This window comes from Hylobates moloch, unplaced genomic scaffold (genome assembly GCF_009828535.3).
Source record: "Hylobates moloch isolate HMO894 unplaced genomic scaffold, HMol_V3 SCAFFOLD_1, whole genome shotgun sequence".
Taxonomy (NCBI): Eukaryota; Metazoa; Chordata; class Mammalia; order Primates; family Hylobatidae; genus Hylobates; species Hylobates moloch.
This window is the reverse complement of record NW_026652276.1, coordinates 39557690-39574564: the sequence shown is the minus strand read 5'-3', so window position 1 is coordinate 39574564 and position 16875 is coordinate 39557690. Positions and strand designations below refer to the sequence as shown.

The 16875-nt window shown below is 41.7% G+C and overlaps 1 protein-coding gene and 1 pseudogene across 2 annotated transcripts in view; both read left to right on the top strand.

Annotated features, from left to right (window-relative positions):
• The window catches only part of BMPR2 (bone morphogenetic protein receptor type 2), a 191271-nt gene that overhangs the window by 134241 nt on the left and 40155 nt on the right, over positions 1 to 16875 (top strand). For both annotated transcript variants that reach the window (XM_058439639.1, XM_032754917.2), the window contains exons 4-7: positions 2888 to 2998; positions 3722 to 3813; positions 7951 to 8181; positions 9512 to 9626. In XM_058439639.1, the coding sequence (XP_058295622.1) occupies positions 2888 to 2998; positions 3722 to 3813; positions 7951 to 8181; positions 9512 to 9626 (549 nt within the window). The remainder of the gene's footprint in view (positions 1 to 2887; positions 2999 to 3721; positions 3814 to 7950; positions 8182 to 9511; positions 9627 to 16875) is intronic.
• Positions 9771 to 10417, top strand: LOC116810432 (large ribosomal subunit protein uL13-like; annotated as a pseudogene).

Genomic DNA, 16875 nt, shown 5'->3' with positions numbered 1-16875 from the left:
GGCGCCCGCCACCACGCCCGGCTAATTTTTTGTATTTTTAGTAGAGACGGGGTTTCACCGTGGTCTCGATCTCCTGACCTCGTGATCCGTCCACCTCGGCCCCCCAAAGTGCTGGGATTACAAGCGTGAGCCACCGTGCCCGGCGTTTTTTTTTAAATTGAAGTAAAATTCACATAACTTAGAATTAGTCATATTAAAATGTACCACTCAACACATTCACAGTGTTGTGCAACTATTACCTCTGTCTAGTTCCAAAACATTTTCATCACCCCACAAGGGAACCCCTGTATCTAATAAGCAGTCACTCCCTATTTCCTCCTATCCCAGTCCCTGGCAACTACTAACCTGCTTTCTGACTATGGATTTGGCCTATTCTGCGTATTTCATTTCAATGGAATCATAGAATATTCAACCTTTTGTAAATGCTTTGTAGGTATATACCACATTTTGTTTATCCATTCATCAGTTCATGAACATTTGTGTTGTTTCCACTTCTGGCTATTGTAAATAGTGATGCTGTGAACATGCGTGTTGAAGTTTTTATTTGAACACTTGTTTTTGGTTCTTTCTGATATATGCCTAGGAGTGGAATTGCTGGGTCTTATGGTGATTCCATGTTTCACTTTTTGAGGAACTCGCAAACTGTTTTCTACTGTATATTTACCATTTTATATCCCACTTGCAATGTACAAGAGTTCTAATTTATCCACATCCTTGCCAGCGCTTTTTATTTTCTTTTTTTTTAATTGTAGCCATGCCAGTGTATGTGAAATAATATCTCACTGTGGTAAAATGAGTTTTATATGTAGCTTTTCTGCCTGTAACTTACTCTGTATGTTAAAAGGAGGCACAATGATCAATGTGTTAAAATCTATTAATATCTAAAAAATGGGCCGGGCACAGTGACTCACACCTGTAATCTCAGCACTTTGGGAGGCCAAAGTGGGCACATCAACTTGAGGCCAGGAGTTCAAGACCAGTCTAGTTAACATGGTGAAACCCCATCTCTACTAAAAATAGAAAAAATTATCCAGGTGTGGTGCTACAAACCTATAATCCCAGCAACTCAGGAGGCTGAGGCACAAGAATTGCTTGAGTCTGGGAGGTGGAGTTTGCAGTGAGCTGAGATTGTACCACTGAACTCCAGCCTGGGCGACAGAGCAAGACTCTCTTAAAAAAAAAAAGAAAGAAAAAAGAAAATATAATAAATGGCCTGCAAATTAAGAGTATTTCAGTGTTGTTTCAACAGATCCTTCTATAGAAATATAGTTTAGACATTTTAATAAGCAACTTCTATTTAATTTGATTGAGACAAATAAATTCATGAAAACAGGAATGCCCATTAGAGGAACTCTTTGCCATAGAGGCATCCTACTTTACCATAGAAGCTTCTAATTTGAGTATAATATACTTGATTTTGATTGAATATAAAGAATGAATAAAGATGCTGGCAGTCATCAAGCGCAGCTTCTGATCAGCATTACCAAACATTGCATAACTACGTCTAGTAAAACAATGAACAGCTCTTTCATAGGGTAACTCATTCTATTTTAGACAGGTCTGTTTATAAGCCATGTTTTTCTGTATGTTGAACTAAAGGCTGTTATCCTTGAAGATACACTGATTGGAACTGGTTATTCTTTCTTGGTCCAAATCAAGTCCATTTTCTGATGTGAAGACAGCTATCATAACCTCCCAAGTTTTCTTTTTTTTCCTCATCAGATGCTTTCAGTTCTTTCTACCCATCACAGTTCAGAGGTCTCATACCTTCACAGTTGTACTTGCTCTCTTTTGGATATGCTCTAGTTTGTGGCCATCCATCCTAAAGGGTATTTGCTCTAGACATGATCTGACCCACAGAATGGAACTTAACACATAAAATGTTTACATGTTTGTGATAGCCCTGTGACTTACCTATGTGTGTTCCCATTCCATTCTGCAAGTGAGTAAACTTGGGCTCAGATAGGTGAAGAAACTTTCCTAAGGTTAAGTGGAAGAACTGAGCTTCAAGTCCAATTCAGATTTAACCGCCTGCAAAGCCATGCTATTTTCATTAATAAAAATACCAATATTGATAAGCGTAACTACCATTTATTGCATAGATAATATAAGCTTTTTTAAAAAAACTTTAATTTTTTTTTTTTTTTTTTTTTAAAGAAACGGAGTCTCACTACATCACCCAAGCTGGAGTGCAGTGGTATAATCATGGCTCACTGCAGCCTCAAACTCCTGGGCCCAAGCAATCCTCTTGCCATAGCCCCCTGAGTAGCTGGGACTACAGGTGCATGCCACCATACCTGACTAATTTTTTTTTTTTAATTTGTTTTAATGCCTGGCATTTTGCTATGTTGTCCAGGCTGGCCTTGACCTCCTGGCCTCAAGTGATCCTCCTGCAGCAGCCTCCCAAAGTGTTGGGATTATAGGCATGAGCCACTGTGCCCAGCCAGATAATATATTCTTGACATTTTATTAAGTACTTAGACTACCATCTAAATCTTACAGCTAACTTGGGAAATACAGAGTACTATTTTTATAAATGAGGAAATTGAGGATTTAAAACCAAATGTGATTCTAAAACTATTAGATTCTAAGACTCTTAATATTTTACTATCCTATCTAATCTGTTTCATGGTATAGTTGATGTTTCAATAATTAGGAGCACACCTACTTGGTGTTTTAGTGTTCCAAATCTATATGGAATAGTCTGTATGATTAAAAAATATAATTTGTAATTATCACATTTATTACTAATTTTTTCTTTCATTTCCTTTGATGCAAAAACATTACTGATTATACATGGGTACAGCCTTTCTAAAGGGCAGTCTGTTAGTATTTAACAAAATACTTTTTAAAAAAAAATGACATTTCAAAATTTGTTTTCTTTTAGGTCCACCTCATTCATTTAACCGAGATGAGACAATAATCATTGCTTTGGCATCAGTCTCTGTATTAGCTGTTTTGATAGTTGCCTTATGCTTTGGATACAGAATGTTGACAGGTAAAAATTACCATTTTTGTCCTATCGTTTATTAACCATGCAATTTAATCAGTTTATTTGCTCCTTTTAAATTCCCTGTGTTAAAAAAAAATAGTCTCAAAGTTATGCAAAATACACCCAGCCTCAATAGTATCACGTATGGACAGTATTGTTTCATTTAAATTATCAATCACTACCCCTTTCCATGCCACTGGATTATTTTGAAGCAAATCACAGATATCATATATCTATAAATATTTAATTAGATATTATATATCTATAAATATTATCTCTACAAGAGCTTTAAGAATACATATCTGTAATACCATTTTCACATCTGAAAAAAATAACAGTAATTCCTCAGTATCATCAAATGTCAAGTAGGTTCTAATATACTTTAGGTTTGATGGACTGTTTAGGAAATCAGCATTCATTCATTCATTTGAATAACTTCTATACAATCTTCTTTAAAGTTTTTATAATATTGCTTAGGGTTTTAAACTTTTAAAGTAAGTCATCATGGAAGTATCTCCCAGAATTTGGCTTTCATGCTATTCTGCATTCATCTTCATTTATAGGTATTACCTAGTTTAGTACATAGCTTTATTCCTATTGACATTAGGCATAAATCTTGCTGCTAATCTTTCTGCAGCTCTTCTTTTTAAGTGTAATATTATAAAAAGTATAAAAAGATATTCATTTTAAGAAAACCATATATTAGTAACCTGTTTCCTGTTCCTATAGGAGACCGTAAACAAGGTCTTCACAGTATGAACATGATGGAGGCAGCAGCATCCGAACCCTCTCTTGACCTAGATAATCTGAAACTGTTGGAGGTATGTTTGCCGTTAGATTATGGACTGTTGTTTCTACTGTGATACTAGACCTGGAACAGTGACTTCATTCAATCATTAAGACATTCATTCATTTATTTAACCCTTATTTACTAAATTACAATTTTTTGTCAAGGCCTATTCTAGGCACTGGGAACATAGGTGAACAACACAGATATGTCTCCTGGGGCTTCTATTTGAGTTGGGGAGTCTACAAACAGGTACAGGAATGTATGATATAATTGCAAGTAGTAGTAAGTGCTATGAAGAAAAGTACAGTGGATAAGAAAGTGATGAAAAGGGGGTTACTAAAGAAAATACGGGCCAGGCGCAGTGGCTCATGCCTGTAATCCCAGTACTTTGGGAGGCTGAAGCGGGTGGATCACCTGAAGTCGGGAGTTCAAGACCAGTCTGACCAACATGAAGAAACCCCGTCTCTGCTAAAAATACAAAATTAGCCAGGCATGGTGGTGCATGCCTGTAATCCCAGCCACTCAGGAGGCTGAGGCAGGAGAATTGCTTGAACCTGGGAGGCGGAGGTTGCGGTGAGCCGAGATTGCACCATTGCACTCTAGCCTGGGCAACAAGAGCGAAACTCTGCCACACACACACACACACACACACACACACACAAAAAAAGAAAGAAAATATGGCCAGGTGTGATGGCTCACACCTATAATCCCATCACTTTGGGAGCCTGAGGCAGGGGGATCGCTTGAGGTCAGGAGTTCAAGACCAGCCTGGCCAACATGGCGAAACCCTATCTCTACTAAAATACAAAAATTAACTGGGAGTGGTGGTGCCTGCCTGTAGTCCCAGCTGCTTGGGAGGCTGAGGCTAGCAAATTGCTTGAACCCAGAAGGTGGAGGTTGCAATGAGCCAGGATCACGCCACTGCACTCTAGGTGACAGAGCAAGAATCCATCTCAAAAAATAAAAAAGAAAAAAAATATATTTAGAAAGAGGTTGACCTCTGAGTACAGATTTGTACAGGGTATGAGAATAAAGACATGAAAGTTTGAGAAGAGTGTGCCACAAGGGATCCATAATAGACAACAAATAAATACTCCTTGTCTGCATATATTACATATTTTTGTAGATACATAAGGCTCTTATATATAGAATTTAAGTTTCATTTGGTGATATCTCAGAAGCTACATTAAAAGTGTTACCATGATGAGTGTTTTTATGATATTTATTAAGAATGACTTGAAAACTATGGTCCCCAAACCAGACTATTAAATAATAGATATGATAGATTTGACTATATAAAAAATTATAAGAACTTTCTGTTTTGGGAGAGACATACCATAAACAAAGATAAAAGCCAAATTTGAAAAATAAATTTCAACATATAAGGGAAGACTTGATAAAGAACTGATATAAATCAAGATGAAAGAAACATTCTATAGCAAATGGACAAAAAGGCTGAGTGCTGTGACTCACACCTGTAATCCCAGCTCTTTTGGGAGGCCAAAGTGGGTGGATTGCTTGAGCCCAGGAGTTCAAGACAAGTCATGGGCAACATGGTGAAACCCCATTTATTTTGTAAAAAATACAAAAATTAGCTGGGTGTGGTGGCACATGCCTATAGTCCCAGCTACTCGGGAGGCTGAGGTTAAAGGATCACTTGAGCCCAGGAGGTAGAGGTTGTGGTGAGCCTAGGTGACAGAGACCCTGTCTCAAAAAAAAAAAAAAAAAAAAAAGCCAGGCGCGGTGGCTCTCGCCTGTAATCCCAGCACTTTGGGAGGCCGAGGCGGGCGGATCACGAGGTCAGGAGATTGAGACCATCCTGGCTAACACAGTGAAACCCCTTCTCTACTAAAAACACAAAAAAATTAGCGGGCGAGGTGGCGGGCACCTGTAGTCCCAGCTACTCGGGAGGCTGAGGCAGGAGAATGGTGTGAAACCCGGGGGGCAGAGCCTGCAGTGAGCCGAGATCGCGCCACTGCACTCCAGCCTGGGCTACAGCGAGACTCTGTCTCAAAAAAAAAAAAAAAAAAAGGACAAAAGATATTAACTGCCAATTCACAAAAGAAGTAAGTGTGGCTAAGAAATGTACAGTAAGATGTCCAATTTACAAGGCTGAAAGAAATACTAGTTAACCCATGGAATTTTAGCCATGATTAAGTGATAGAAACACTTCCAAACATTGCTGAATTAACTATATATTGATATAACCTTTTTAAAGGACATTTTGTATAATTTTGACCTGGAAACAGTGTATGAAACACAACATATATCCTTAAATAAATGATGGTAAATCCCTAGCCTGTTTAATAAAAAGTAAAAGCAATCCCCAGAAGCCAAAAATAACGAGAATGGGTTACATTTTGCTGATTCTTTGTGTGTTGAGTAATTTTTTTGTATTCCGGATATTGTGAATATTGTATTGTGGAACACTGGACTCAAAAATTAGCCGGGTAACATGGCACACGCCTGTAATCCTAGCTATTCAGGAGGCTGAGGCAGGAGAATCACTTGAACCCGGGAAACGGAGGTTGCAGTGAGCTGAGACCGCGCCACTGCACTCCAGCCTAGGCGAAAGAGCAAGACTGTCTCAAAAAGATTTTTGTTTTGTTTTGTTTTAGTAAGCAATAAACTTGGTTGAACACATACCACAAACCTGTCTGGGGCAGAAGCTCAAATCTCAGTTCAGTTATTTTATCTTTTTTTTTTTTTTTTTTTTTTTGAGATGGAGTCTGACTCTGTCATCCAGGCTGGAGTGCAAGGCATGGTCTGGGGTCACCGCAACCTTTGCCTCCTGGTTTCAAGTGATTCTCCAGCCTCAGCCTCTATATGGGGATCTTTATGCAAGTATTTAAGTCTCCACACAAGTGACTACAGGTGCGTGCCACCACGCCCAGCTAATTTTTGTATTTCTAGTAGAGATGGGGTTTCACAATGTTGGCCAGGCTGGTCTCGAACTCCTGACCTCGTGATCCACCTGCCTCAGCCTCCCAAAGTGCTGGGATTACAGGTGTGAGCCACCGTGCCCGGCCTCAGTTATTTTATCTTTAGCTGGAGAGTCTCTTGTATATTCATTGGGTTTCCCTCTTTCTGAATTTCTCCTTTCTAGGTTCTCCCCTCACTTTCTAGCAACTGTGGCTGTCCAAAATATGTCCTGAGTTTCCCAAGGCCAGAACAATTTTCTGTTCTTCTTTTTTCTTTTTTTGAGACGGTCACCCAGGCTGGAGTGCAGTGGCGCAGTCTCGGCTCACTGCAAGCTCCGCCTCCTGGGTTCTCGCCATTCTCCTGCCTCAGCCTCCTGAGTAAGTGGGACTACAGGCGCCCACCACCACGCCTGACTTTTTTTTTTCTTTTTTTTGTATTTTTTTAGTAGAGACGGAGTTTCACTGTGTTAGCCAGGATGGTCTTAATCTCCTGACCTCATGATCCACCCACTGGCCTCCCAAAGTGCTGGGATTATAGGCGTGAGCCACCGTGCCTGGCCTCTTTTTTTTTTTTTAAATTGAGACAGTCTTGCTCTTTTGCGCAGGCTGGAGTGCAGTGGCATGGTCTCAGCTCACTGCAACCTCTGTTTCCTAGGTTCAAGTGATTCTCCCGCCTCAGCCTCCTGAGTAGCTAGGATTACAGGTGTGTGCCATGATACCCGGCTAATCTTTATATTTTTAGTAGAGACAGGGTTTCACCACTTTGGCCAGGCTGGTCTCGAACTCCTGATCTCAAGTGATCTGCCCACCTCAGCCTCCCAAAGTGCTGGGATTACAGGCGTGAGCCACCACACCCAGCCTAGAATGATTTTCTTTAGCAATTTTAGTTCCACTGCACAGTGCTGATTTCAGCCTGCCCTCAGGCTAAAAGTCATTAAAATGGGTAGCTTGCCCCATGCCACTTTTTTCTCAAAGCCTTAATGCCTCTCAAGATTTATCTGCCTTTAGATCTTTTTTTTTTTTTTTTAATTTTGTCCAGCATTTATAAATGTTCTCTATGGGCAGGCTGGGTCTGGTAGGAGCTTCATCAGCCATACTAGAACAGAATTTATTAATTTCTTGATAATGGAATAAACTGTGAGCAACAGAGAGCTGTGGCATTCTGTTTAAATTTGTCGTTTATTATTTAGTAAATTTGATTGTTCAATTGTGATATTAATGCCTTGCTTTCTTTAAAACACTTGCAGCTGATTGGCCGAGGTCGATATGGAGCAGTATATAAAGGCTCCTTGGATGAGCGTCCAGTTGCTGTAAAAGTATTTTCCTTTGCAAACCGTCAGAATTTTATCAACGAAAAGAACATTTATAGAGTGCCTTTGATGGAACATGACAACATTGCCCGCTTTATAGTTGGAGATGAGAGAGTCACTGCAGATGGACGCATGGAATATTTGCTTGTGATGGAGTATTATCCCAATGTAAGTTCTTCATAAAAAATAAACTGAGGCCAGGTGCATGGCTCATGCCTGTAATCTCAGCACTTTTGGAGGCTAAGGCAGGTGGATCACTTGAGGCCAGGAGTTCAGGACCAGCCTCGCCAACATGGCAAAACTCCCGTCTCTAATAAAAATACAAAAATTAGCCGGGTGTGATGGCGCACATCTGTAATTCCAGCTACTTGAGAGGCTGGGGCACGAGAATTGCTTGAACCTGGGAGGCGGAGGTTGCAGTGAGCCGAGATTGTACCGCTGTACTCCAGCCTGCGTGACAGAGCAAGACATAATCTCAAAAAATAAAAAAAAATAAACTGACATTTATATTAGTTGTTAATCAGACTTCAGAGAGGACCACTGTATTACAGATAGAGCATTGTTGACTCACAAACTGGATTATTAATGGTCTGCAATGAAATAAGGATCTCACACTAGAATGTGAATCAACTAATTATACTGTTTGTTTCGCTGTCTCCTCTTTCTGTTTTTCTCTTTTTTGTTTAATTTTTTGATAACAAGTTTTTCAATGAAAGAAGCGGTACTTTGATTGACATTCATTCTGATGCAAACTTCTTTTCTCATCAGCAACTGGTAATAGTTTGTAGATAAGCACTTTGAGTGGCACCAATACATACGTGAATGTATTTTAAAAAGCCTTTTGTTTTCTGCTTATTAACCATTACAATATAATTTGTATTCATACTGGTGAATGATACACTTTCCTATCTTAATTTGATCAAAGAATTGTTTAAAAGGAAATAATCATTCATAATTTTTAATATTGGAGACATAAAAATTGATAATGTTTAAATTCCCCTTTCCATCCCTTCCTCTCCTGTCTATACACAGAAATGTCATACTAACTCTTTTTTTTTTTTTTTTGAGATGGAGTCTCGCTCTGTCACCCAGGCTGCAGTGCAGTGGCGCGATCTCGGCTCACTGCAAGCTCCGCCTCCCGGGTTCACGCCATTCTCTTGCCTCAGCCTCTCCGAGTAGCTGGGACTACAGGCGCCCGCCAGCAAGCCCGGCTAATTTTTTGTATTTTTGGTAGAGACGGGGTTTCACCGTGGTCTCAATCTCCTGACCTCGTGATCCTCCCGCCTTGGCCTCCCAAAGTGCTGGGATTACAAGCGTGAGCCACTGCACCCGGCGATACTAACTCTTTCAAGATTCTGAAATGTAGTAGTTCATTAGATCTTCATGGAATCCTAGCCTATTTGCAAATTCTTTATAAGGATGCTAATTTACTCTTCATGTTAAAGTAAGTTAATTCTACCTTTTTTTTTTTTTTTTTTGCATTTTTTCCTCTATATAGGGATCTTTGTGCAAGTATTTAAGTCTCCACACAAGTGACTGGGTAAGCTCATGCCGTCTTGCTCATTCTGTTACTAGAGGACTGGCTTATCTTCACACAGAATTACCACGAGGAGGTAAGATAGTCAACAGATGAAATTGACACTCATGTGGGTTCAAAATTCACAACAGGAAATTTTAATTATATCTTCAAAGTAAAAGTATAATTTATATTATTGGAGATTTATTATTAGTCAGTTGTTTGAAAGATTCAGCATGAAATGCATTTGAAATGTAACAGAAAGGGCTTTCCCACACAGCTGCCAAGATGGCAGAGGGGCAGTCCTGGTGCTTGATAGCTGAGTCAAACTCCTGGGCTACCTGGAGGCTATCATGACCCAGCAGAGAAAGTAGTGGTCATGTCCTGTGAGGACATCAACATTTCTGGCAGTTTCTACAGAAACAAGTTAAAGTATCTAGCCTTCCTCTGCAAGCAGACAAACACCAACCCTTCCCAAGGACCCTACCGTTTATGGGTCCCCAGCCACATCTTTTGGCAGACCACCTGCAGTAGGCTGCCCCACAAGACCAAGCAAGGCTAGGCTGCCCTGGATCACCTCAAGGTGTTTGATGGAATCCCACTGCCGTATGACCAGAAAAAGCAGTTGGTGGTTTCTGCCACCCTCAAGGTTGTAAGTCTGAAGCCTTGAAGAAAGTTTGCCTACCTGGGGCACTGGGCTTACAAGGTTGACTGGAAATACCAGGCAATGACAGCCACCATGGAGGAGAAGAGGAAGGTCTATTATCAGAAGATCTGTTACCAGAAGAAAAACAGCTCATGAGGCTATGGGAAAAGGCCGAAAAGAACATAGAGAAGAACGTTGACAAATACACCAAGGTCCTCAAGGCCCACAGACTCCTAGTCTGAGTCCAATAAAGACTGTTTATTCCTCATGCTTGTCCTGGCCTGCCCTTCCTCCATTGTTGCCATGGGGATGTAGGCGACCCAGGGGCAGCAGTCCAGGTGCCCTAGGCAGCCTGGGACTTACAAAGCTGGAGATAAGGAATGAATCTTAGTCACTGTCTTTCTATTAGGTTACTTTAAACAACTCTAAGAGTTGTGCAGACATAATTTGTCTATGATGTACTTGTTTGCAAGAGAGTTTCATAAAATCGTTAGTAAAAACAACCTGCTACTTCAGTTCATCGCGCCGAGCCCAGGAGCGATGGCTCGTGCCTGTAACTCTAACACTTTGGGAGACCAAGGCAGGTGGATTGCTTGAGCTCAGGAGTTTGAGACCAGCCTGGGTAACATGGTGAAACCCTGTCACTACAAAAAATACAAACATTACCTGGACGTGGTGGCATGCACCTGTAGTTCCAGCTACTTGGGAGGCTGAGCTGGGAGGATTGTTTGAGCCTGGGAGGTGAAGGTTCTAGTTAGCTGAAATCACACCACTGTATTCCAGCCTGGCTGTCAGCTAGACTCTGTCTCAGAAAAAAAAAAAGCAAATGTGAACTGGAACACTAACTGAAGAGGTGCCCTACCTTGTGAATGGGGAATCTGTTTATATTTCCTACCTTGTCATATACTGTACTCTGCAGCTGTTAAGATGTGAGAAAATGCCTGTGGGGACAGTATGAGCCTGGTGTCGTACAGGGTATTTATGGATGTGTAGGCGAGGAAGATACGCAACCAAGGGATTACAGCCATTGCATTCTCTTCCCTGTACTTTGTGATGAGAAACAAATAAATTAATTTTAAAGAAAAAAAGAAAAGAAATATAACAGAAAGAATAAGAGAAAGAACTTTGGCTGGCATGGTAACTCATGGCTGTAATCCCAACACTCTGAAAGACCAAGTGGATCTCAAGGATCACTTGAGCACAGGAGTTTGAGACCAGCATGGGCAACATAGTGGGACCCTTTCTCTACAAAATATAAAAAAGTTAGCCAGATGTGGTGACATGCGCACATAATCTGAGCTACTTGGATGGCTGAGGTGGGAGGATTGCTTGAGTCCAGGAGGTCTAGGCTGTTTGAGCTGTGTTCACCCCACTGCACTCTAGCCTGAGTGACAGAGTGAGACCCTGTCTCAAAAAACAAAAAAACAAAAGAAAAAGAACTTCAAGACTTACAGGGGCCATTAAGAATTTAATTCTTGGCCGGTCACGGTGGCTCACGCCTGTAATCCCAGCACTTTGGGAGGCCGAGGCGGGTGGATCACGAGGTCAGGAGTTCGAGACCATCCTGACCAACATGGTGAAACCCCATCTCTACTAAAAATACAAAAAATTAGCCAGGCATGGTGGCACGCTCCTGTATTCCCAGCTACTGAGGAGGCTGAGGCAGGAGAATCGTTTAAACCTGGGAGGCGGAGGTTGCAATGAGCCAAGATCACGCCACTGCACTCCAGCCTGGGTGACAAAGCGAGACTCCCTCTCAAAAAAAAAAAAAAAAAGAAAAAAAAATTCTTGTCCATTAATAATTTATGAGTTGGGTGCAGTGACTCACATCTATAATCCCAACACTTTGGGAGGCCGAGGCAGGAGGACTTCTTGAGCCCAAGGGTTCAAAACCAGCCTAGACAACATAATCAGACCCCCATCTCTACAAAAAATGTTTTAATCAGCTGGAGGTGGTGGCACACACCTGTGGTCCCACCTACTCAGGAGGCTGAGGTGGGAGGATAGCTTGAGCCCAGGAATTCTAGATTGCAATGAGCTATGATCATGCCACTGCACTTCAGCCTGGGTGACAGAGTAAGACATCGTCTCAAAAAAAAAAAAGAAAAATGAATTCCTGTTCATACTCTGAACATTCTTCCTCCAAGATATACATGCGAGCATACTTAGAAAATGTTCTTTTCAAAAGAAACTATCCACGGAGTAAACAACCTACAAATGAGAGAAAATATTTGCAAACTGCCCATCCAACAAAGGTCTAATATCCAGAATGTATAAGGAACTTAAACAATTGAACAAGCAAAAAACAAATAGCCACATTGAAAAGTGGGCAAATGACATGAATAGACACTTCCCAGAAGACAACATACAAGCAGCCAACAAATATATGAAAAAATGCTCCATATCACTAATCATCAGAGAAATGCAAATCAAAACCACAATGATATACTATCTTACAACAGTCAGAATGGCTGTTAATGAAAAGTCAAAAAACGGATGCTGTTGAGACTGGAGAAAGGGGAACACTTATACATTATTGGTGGGAGTATAAATTAGTTCAGCCACTGTGGAAAGTAGTTTGGAGATTTCTCAAAGAACTTTAAACAGAACTACTATTTGACCCAGCAATCCCATTACTGGGTGTATATCCAAAAGAAAACAAATAATTCTACCAGAAGGACACAGGTCTTCTGTTTTTCACAGCACTATCCACAATAGCAAACATACGGAATCAACCTAGTTGCCCATCAGCGGTGGACTGGATATAAAAAATGTGTTACGTGGCCGGGCATGGTGGATCACTCCTGTAATCCCAGCACTTTGGGAGGCTGAAGTGGGCGGATCGCCTGAGGTCGGATTTCAAGACCAGCCTGAGTCAACATGGAGAAACCCCATCTCTACTAAAAATACAAAATTAGCCAGGCATGGTGGTGCATGCCTGTAATCCCAGCTACTCGGGAGGCTGAGGCAGGAGAATCTCTTGAACCCGGGAGGTGGAGGTTGTGGTGAGCCAAGATCGTGCCATTGCACTCCAGCCTGGGCAACAAGAGTGAAACTCCATCTCAAAAAGAAAAAAGAAAAAGAAAATGTGTTACACATACACCATCAAATACTACACAGCCATAAAAAAGAATGAAATCATATCCTTTGCAGCAACATGGATGGAGCTATAGTAGGTTATGATAAGCAGGAACAGAAAACCAAATACCACATTTTCTCACTTTATAAGTGGGACATAAACATCGGGTACTCATGGACACGAAGATGACAGCAGTAGAAACTAGGGACTACTAGAGTGGGGAGAGGGAGAGGGGCAAGGGCTAAAAAACTAACTGTTGGGGCCAGGCACGGTGGCTCATGCCTGTAATCCCAGCACTTTGGGGGGCTGAGGCGGGCGGATCACGAGGTTAGGAGATCGAGACCATCCTGGCTGACACAGTGAAACCCCGTCTCTACTAAAAATACAAAAAATTAGCTGGGCGTGGTGGCGGGTGCCTGTAGTCCCAGCTACTCGGGAGGCTGAGGCAGGAGAATGGCATGAACCCGGTAGGCGGAGCTTGCAGTGAGCCGAGATCACGCCACTGCACTCCAGCCTGGGCGACAGAGTGAGACTCTGTCTCAAAAAACAAAACAAAACAAAACAAAACAAAAAAAAAAAAAACTACCTGTTGGGTATTATGCTCATTACCTGAATAACAGGATCATTTGTACCTCAAACCTCAGCATCATACATAAACCCAGATAACAAACTTGCACATGTACCCCTGAGTTTAAAATAAAAGAGGCCAGGTACCATGGCTCACACCTGAAATCCCAACACTTTGGGAGGCTGAGACGGGCGAGAGCCCAAGAGTTCAAGACCAACATGGTGAAACCCTGTCTCTACAATAGTCAGGCATAGTAGCGTGCACCTCAGGAGGGTAAGGTGAGAAGATTGTTTGAGCCCGGGAGGCGGAGGTTACAGTGAGCCAAGATCTCGCCACTGCACTCCAGCCTGGGCAACAGACCAAGACTGTGTCTGAAAAATAAATAAGGCTAGGCATGGTGGCTCACGCCTGTAATCCCAACACTTTGGGAGGCCAAGGCGGGTGGATCACCTGAGGTCAGGAGTTCGAGACCAGCCTGGCCAACATGGTGAAACCCCATCTCTACTAAAAATATAAAAAAATATATTAGCTGGGCATGGTGGCAGGTGCCTGTAATCCCAGGTGCTCGGGAGGCTGAGGCAGGAGAATCAACAAGAGCGAAACTCTATCTCAAAAAAGAAAAATAAGTAAACAAAAGAAAAAAATGTTCTTTTGATTCTAGGATATTTTCAGACTTTTTAAAGCCCATTTATGGACCTTAGGTTAAGAACCTCTTAGCTAGGCTATATTATATTTTCCTTGTATTAATTTTGTTTAAGTGAACTACAATGCATCATTAATTTTTTTAATTTTTAATTTTTGTGGGTACATAGTAGTATATATATTTATGAGGTACATGAGTTTTGTTGTTGTTTGTTTTTTTGAGATGAGTCTTGCTCTGTTCCCCAGGCTGGAGTGCAATGGCACAATCTCAGTTCACTGCAACCTCTGCCTCCCTGGTTCAAGCAATTCTCCTGCCTCAGCATCCCAAGTATTACAGGCATGTGCCCAGCTAATTTTTGTATTTTTAGTAGAGATGGGGTTTCACCATGTTGGCCAAGATGGTCTCGATCTCCTGACCTCAGGTGATCCGCCCACCTCCGCCTCCCAAAGTGCTGGGATTACAGGCGTGAGCCACCGCGCCTGGCTGGCTTTCATTTTCAAAGTCACCTCATTGTCCATCATGCCAGTTAGCAGGGAAAAGTAAGGGAAGGTAAAAGGAATTGTCCCTTTCTGTCTCCAGAAGTCTCACTCCTATGCTTGTTTGTTTCCCAGAACCTAGTCCACACTTAGCTCCAAAAGAGGCTGGGAATATAGTTGTTGTTGTTTCCTGCTTGCATTGCTGCCTCAAATAATACTGGGTTCTGTTACTAGGTAGGAAGAGAAGAATACATTGTGGGGATCAGTCTTTGCTCATGTTTCAGAGCTATGTAGTTATATTCCTTGTCATAACTGTGGTCTTCCTCACCTTTCATGCATATTTTTGCTAGTTGTTCAGAGCATCTCTTTTTTTTTTTTTTTGAGACGGACTTTAGCTCTTGCTGCTCAGGCTGGAGTGCAATGGCGCGATCTCAGCTCACCGCAAGCTCCGCCTCCCGGGTTCAAGCAATTCTCCTGCCTCAGCCTCCGGAGTAGCTGGGATTACAGGCATGCGCCACCACGCCCAGCTAATTTTGTATTTTTAGTAGAGATGGGGTTTCTCCATGTTGGTCAGGCTGGTCTTGAACTCCCGACCTCAGGTGATCTGCCCGCTTCAGCCTCCCAAAGTGCTAGGATTACAGGTATGAGCCACAGCGCCCAGCCTAGAGCATCTCTTTAATAAATTTGCTTTCTCACTTTGTTTCAATATACACCTCACCTCATAGACACCCCTAAGTTAGCTTTGCTGTAATTGTGTCTTTGTGCTTTCTTCTACCGTCATCCCTTGCTACATTTGCTTGTCATATTATAGCCCTGACATTATTTTTTCAGTCTCTCTGACATTTTTAGTGAAGAGAACTTTAATATATCAGTTTCTTAGATCTTTGTTTCATTGTATATTAGCATGGATTATCTTTTCTAGCTGATGCTTCACGTATAAATAATTTCTCCTGAATAATTTATCAGTTCATTTATCTTGACATCATGCTTCTCCTAAATACAGAATTGTCCAAAGTATTGCCTGTGTCAGCAACTTGATGCACTTGCTGTAGTGCTTTAGCACATTAACCATTGGACTGTGTCCACTTAGCTCTTAAATATTATACTGCCTTTAAAAAGTTGGCTTAGCACAGAACTTAAAATACCATCCTAATCTCCCTTTTCAAGGCTTGCAAAATTTAGCAAGGTTTCAAGTCAAATGTAGGCTGAAAAGAATGATTGCCATCAGATATAAGTTTTATTTAAACAGAGCTGTTACTCTGCAACATTAGCTAATGTTATCACTAAATAAGGGTAATAGTCACCTTTTTAAAAACTAAGTACATAGATACTGCTATTGCATATAAATATAGTAGCTATTTGAATTTATGGGTTTTTTTTTTTGGAGTCTCACTCTGTTGCCCAGGGTGGAGTGCAATGGCATAATCTCGGCTCACTGCAACCTCTGCCTCCTGGATTCAAGCGATTCTCCTGCCTCAGCCTCCCAAGTAGCTGGGATTACAGACGCCCACCATCATGCCAGGCTAATTTTTTGTATTTTAGTAGAGACAAGGTTTCACCATGTTGGCCAGGGTGGTCTCAAACTCCTGACCTCAGGTGATCCACCTGCCTCAGCCTCCAAAAGAGCTGGGATTACAGGCATGAGCCACTGTGCCTGCCCAGAATTTATGTTTTTTACCTGATTATTTAAAAAATATTCCCTGGCCGAATGCAGTGGCTCAAGCCTGTAATCCCAACACTTTGGGAGGCCGAGGTGGGTGGATCACGAGGTCAAGAAATCGAAACCATTCTGCCCAACATGTGAAACCCTGTCTCTACTAAAAATACAAAAAAAATTAGCTGGGCTTGGTGGCGTGCGCCTGTAGTCCCAGGTACTCGGTAGGCTGAGGCAGGAGAATCGCTTAAACCCGGGAGGCAGAGGTTGCAGTGAGCTG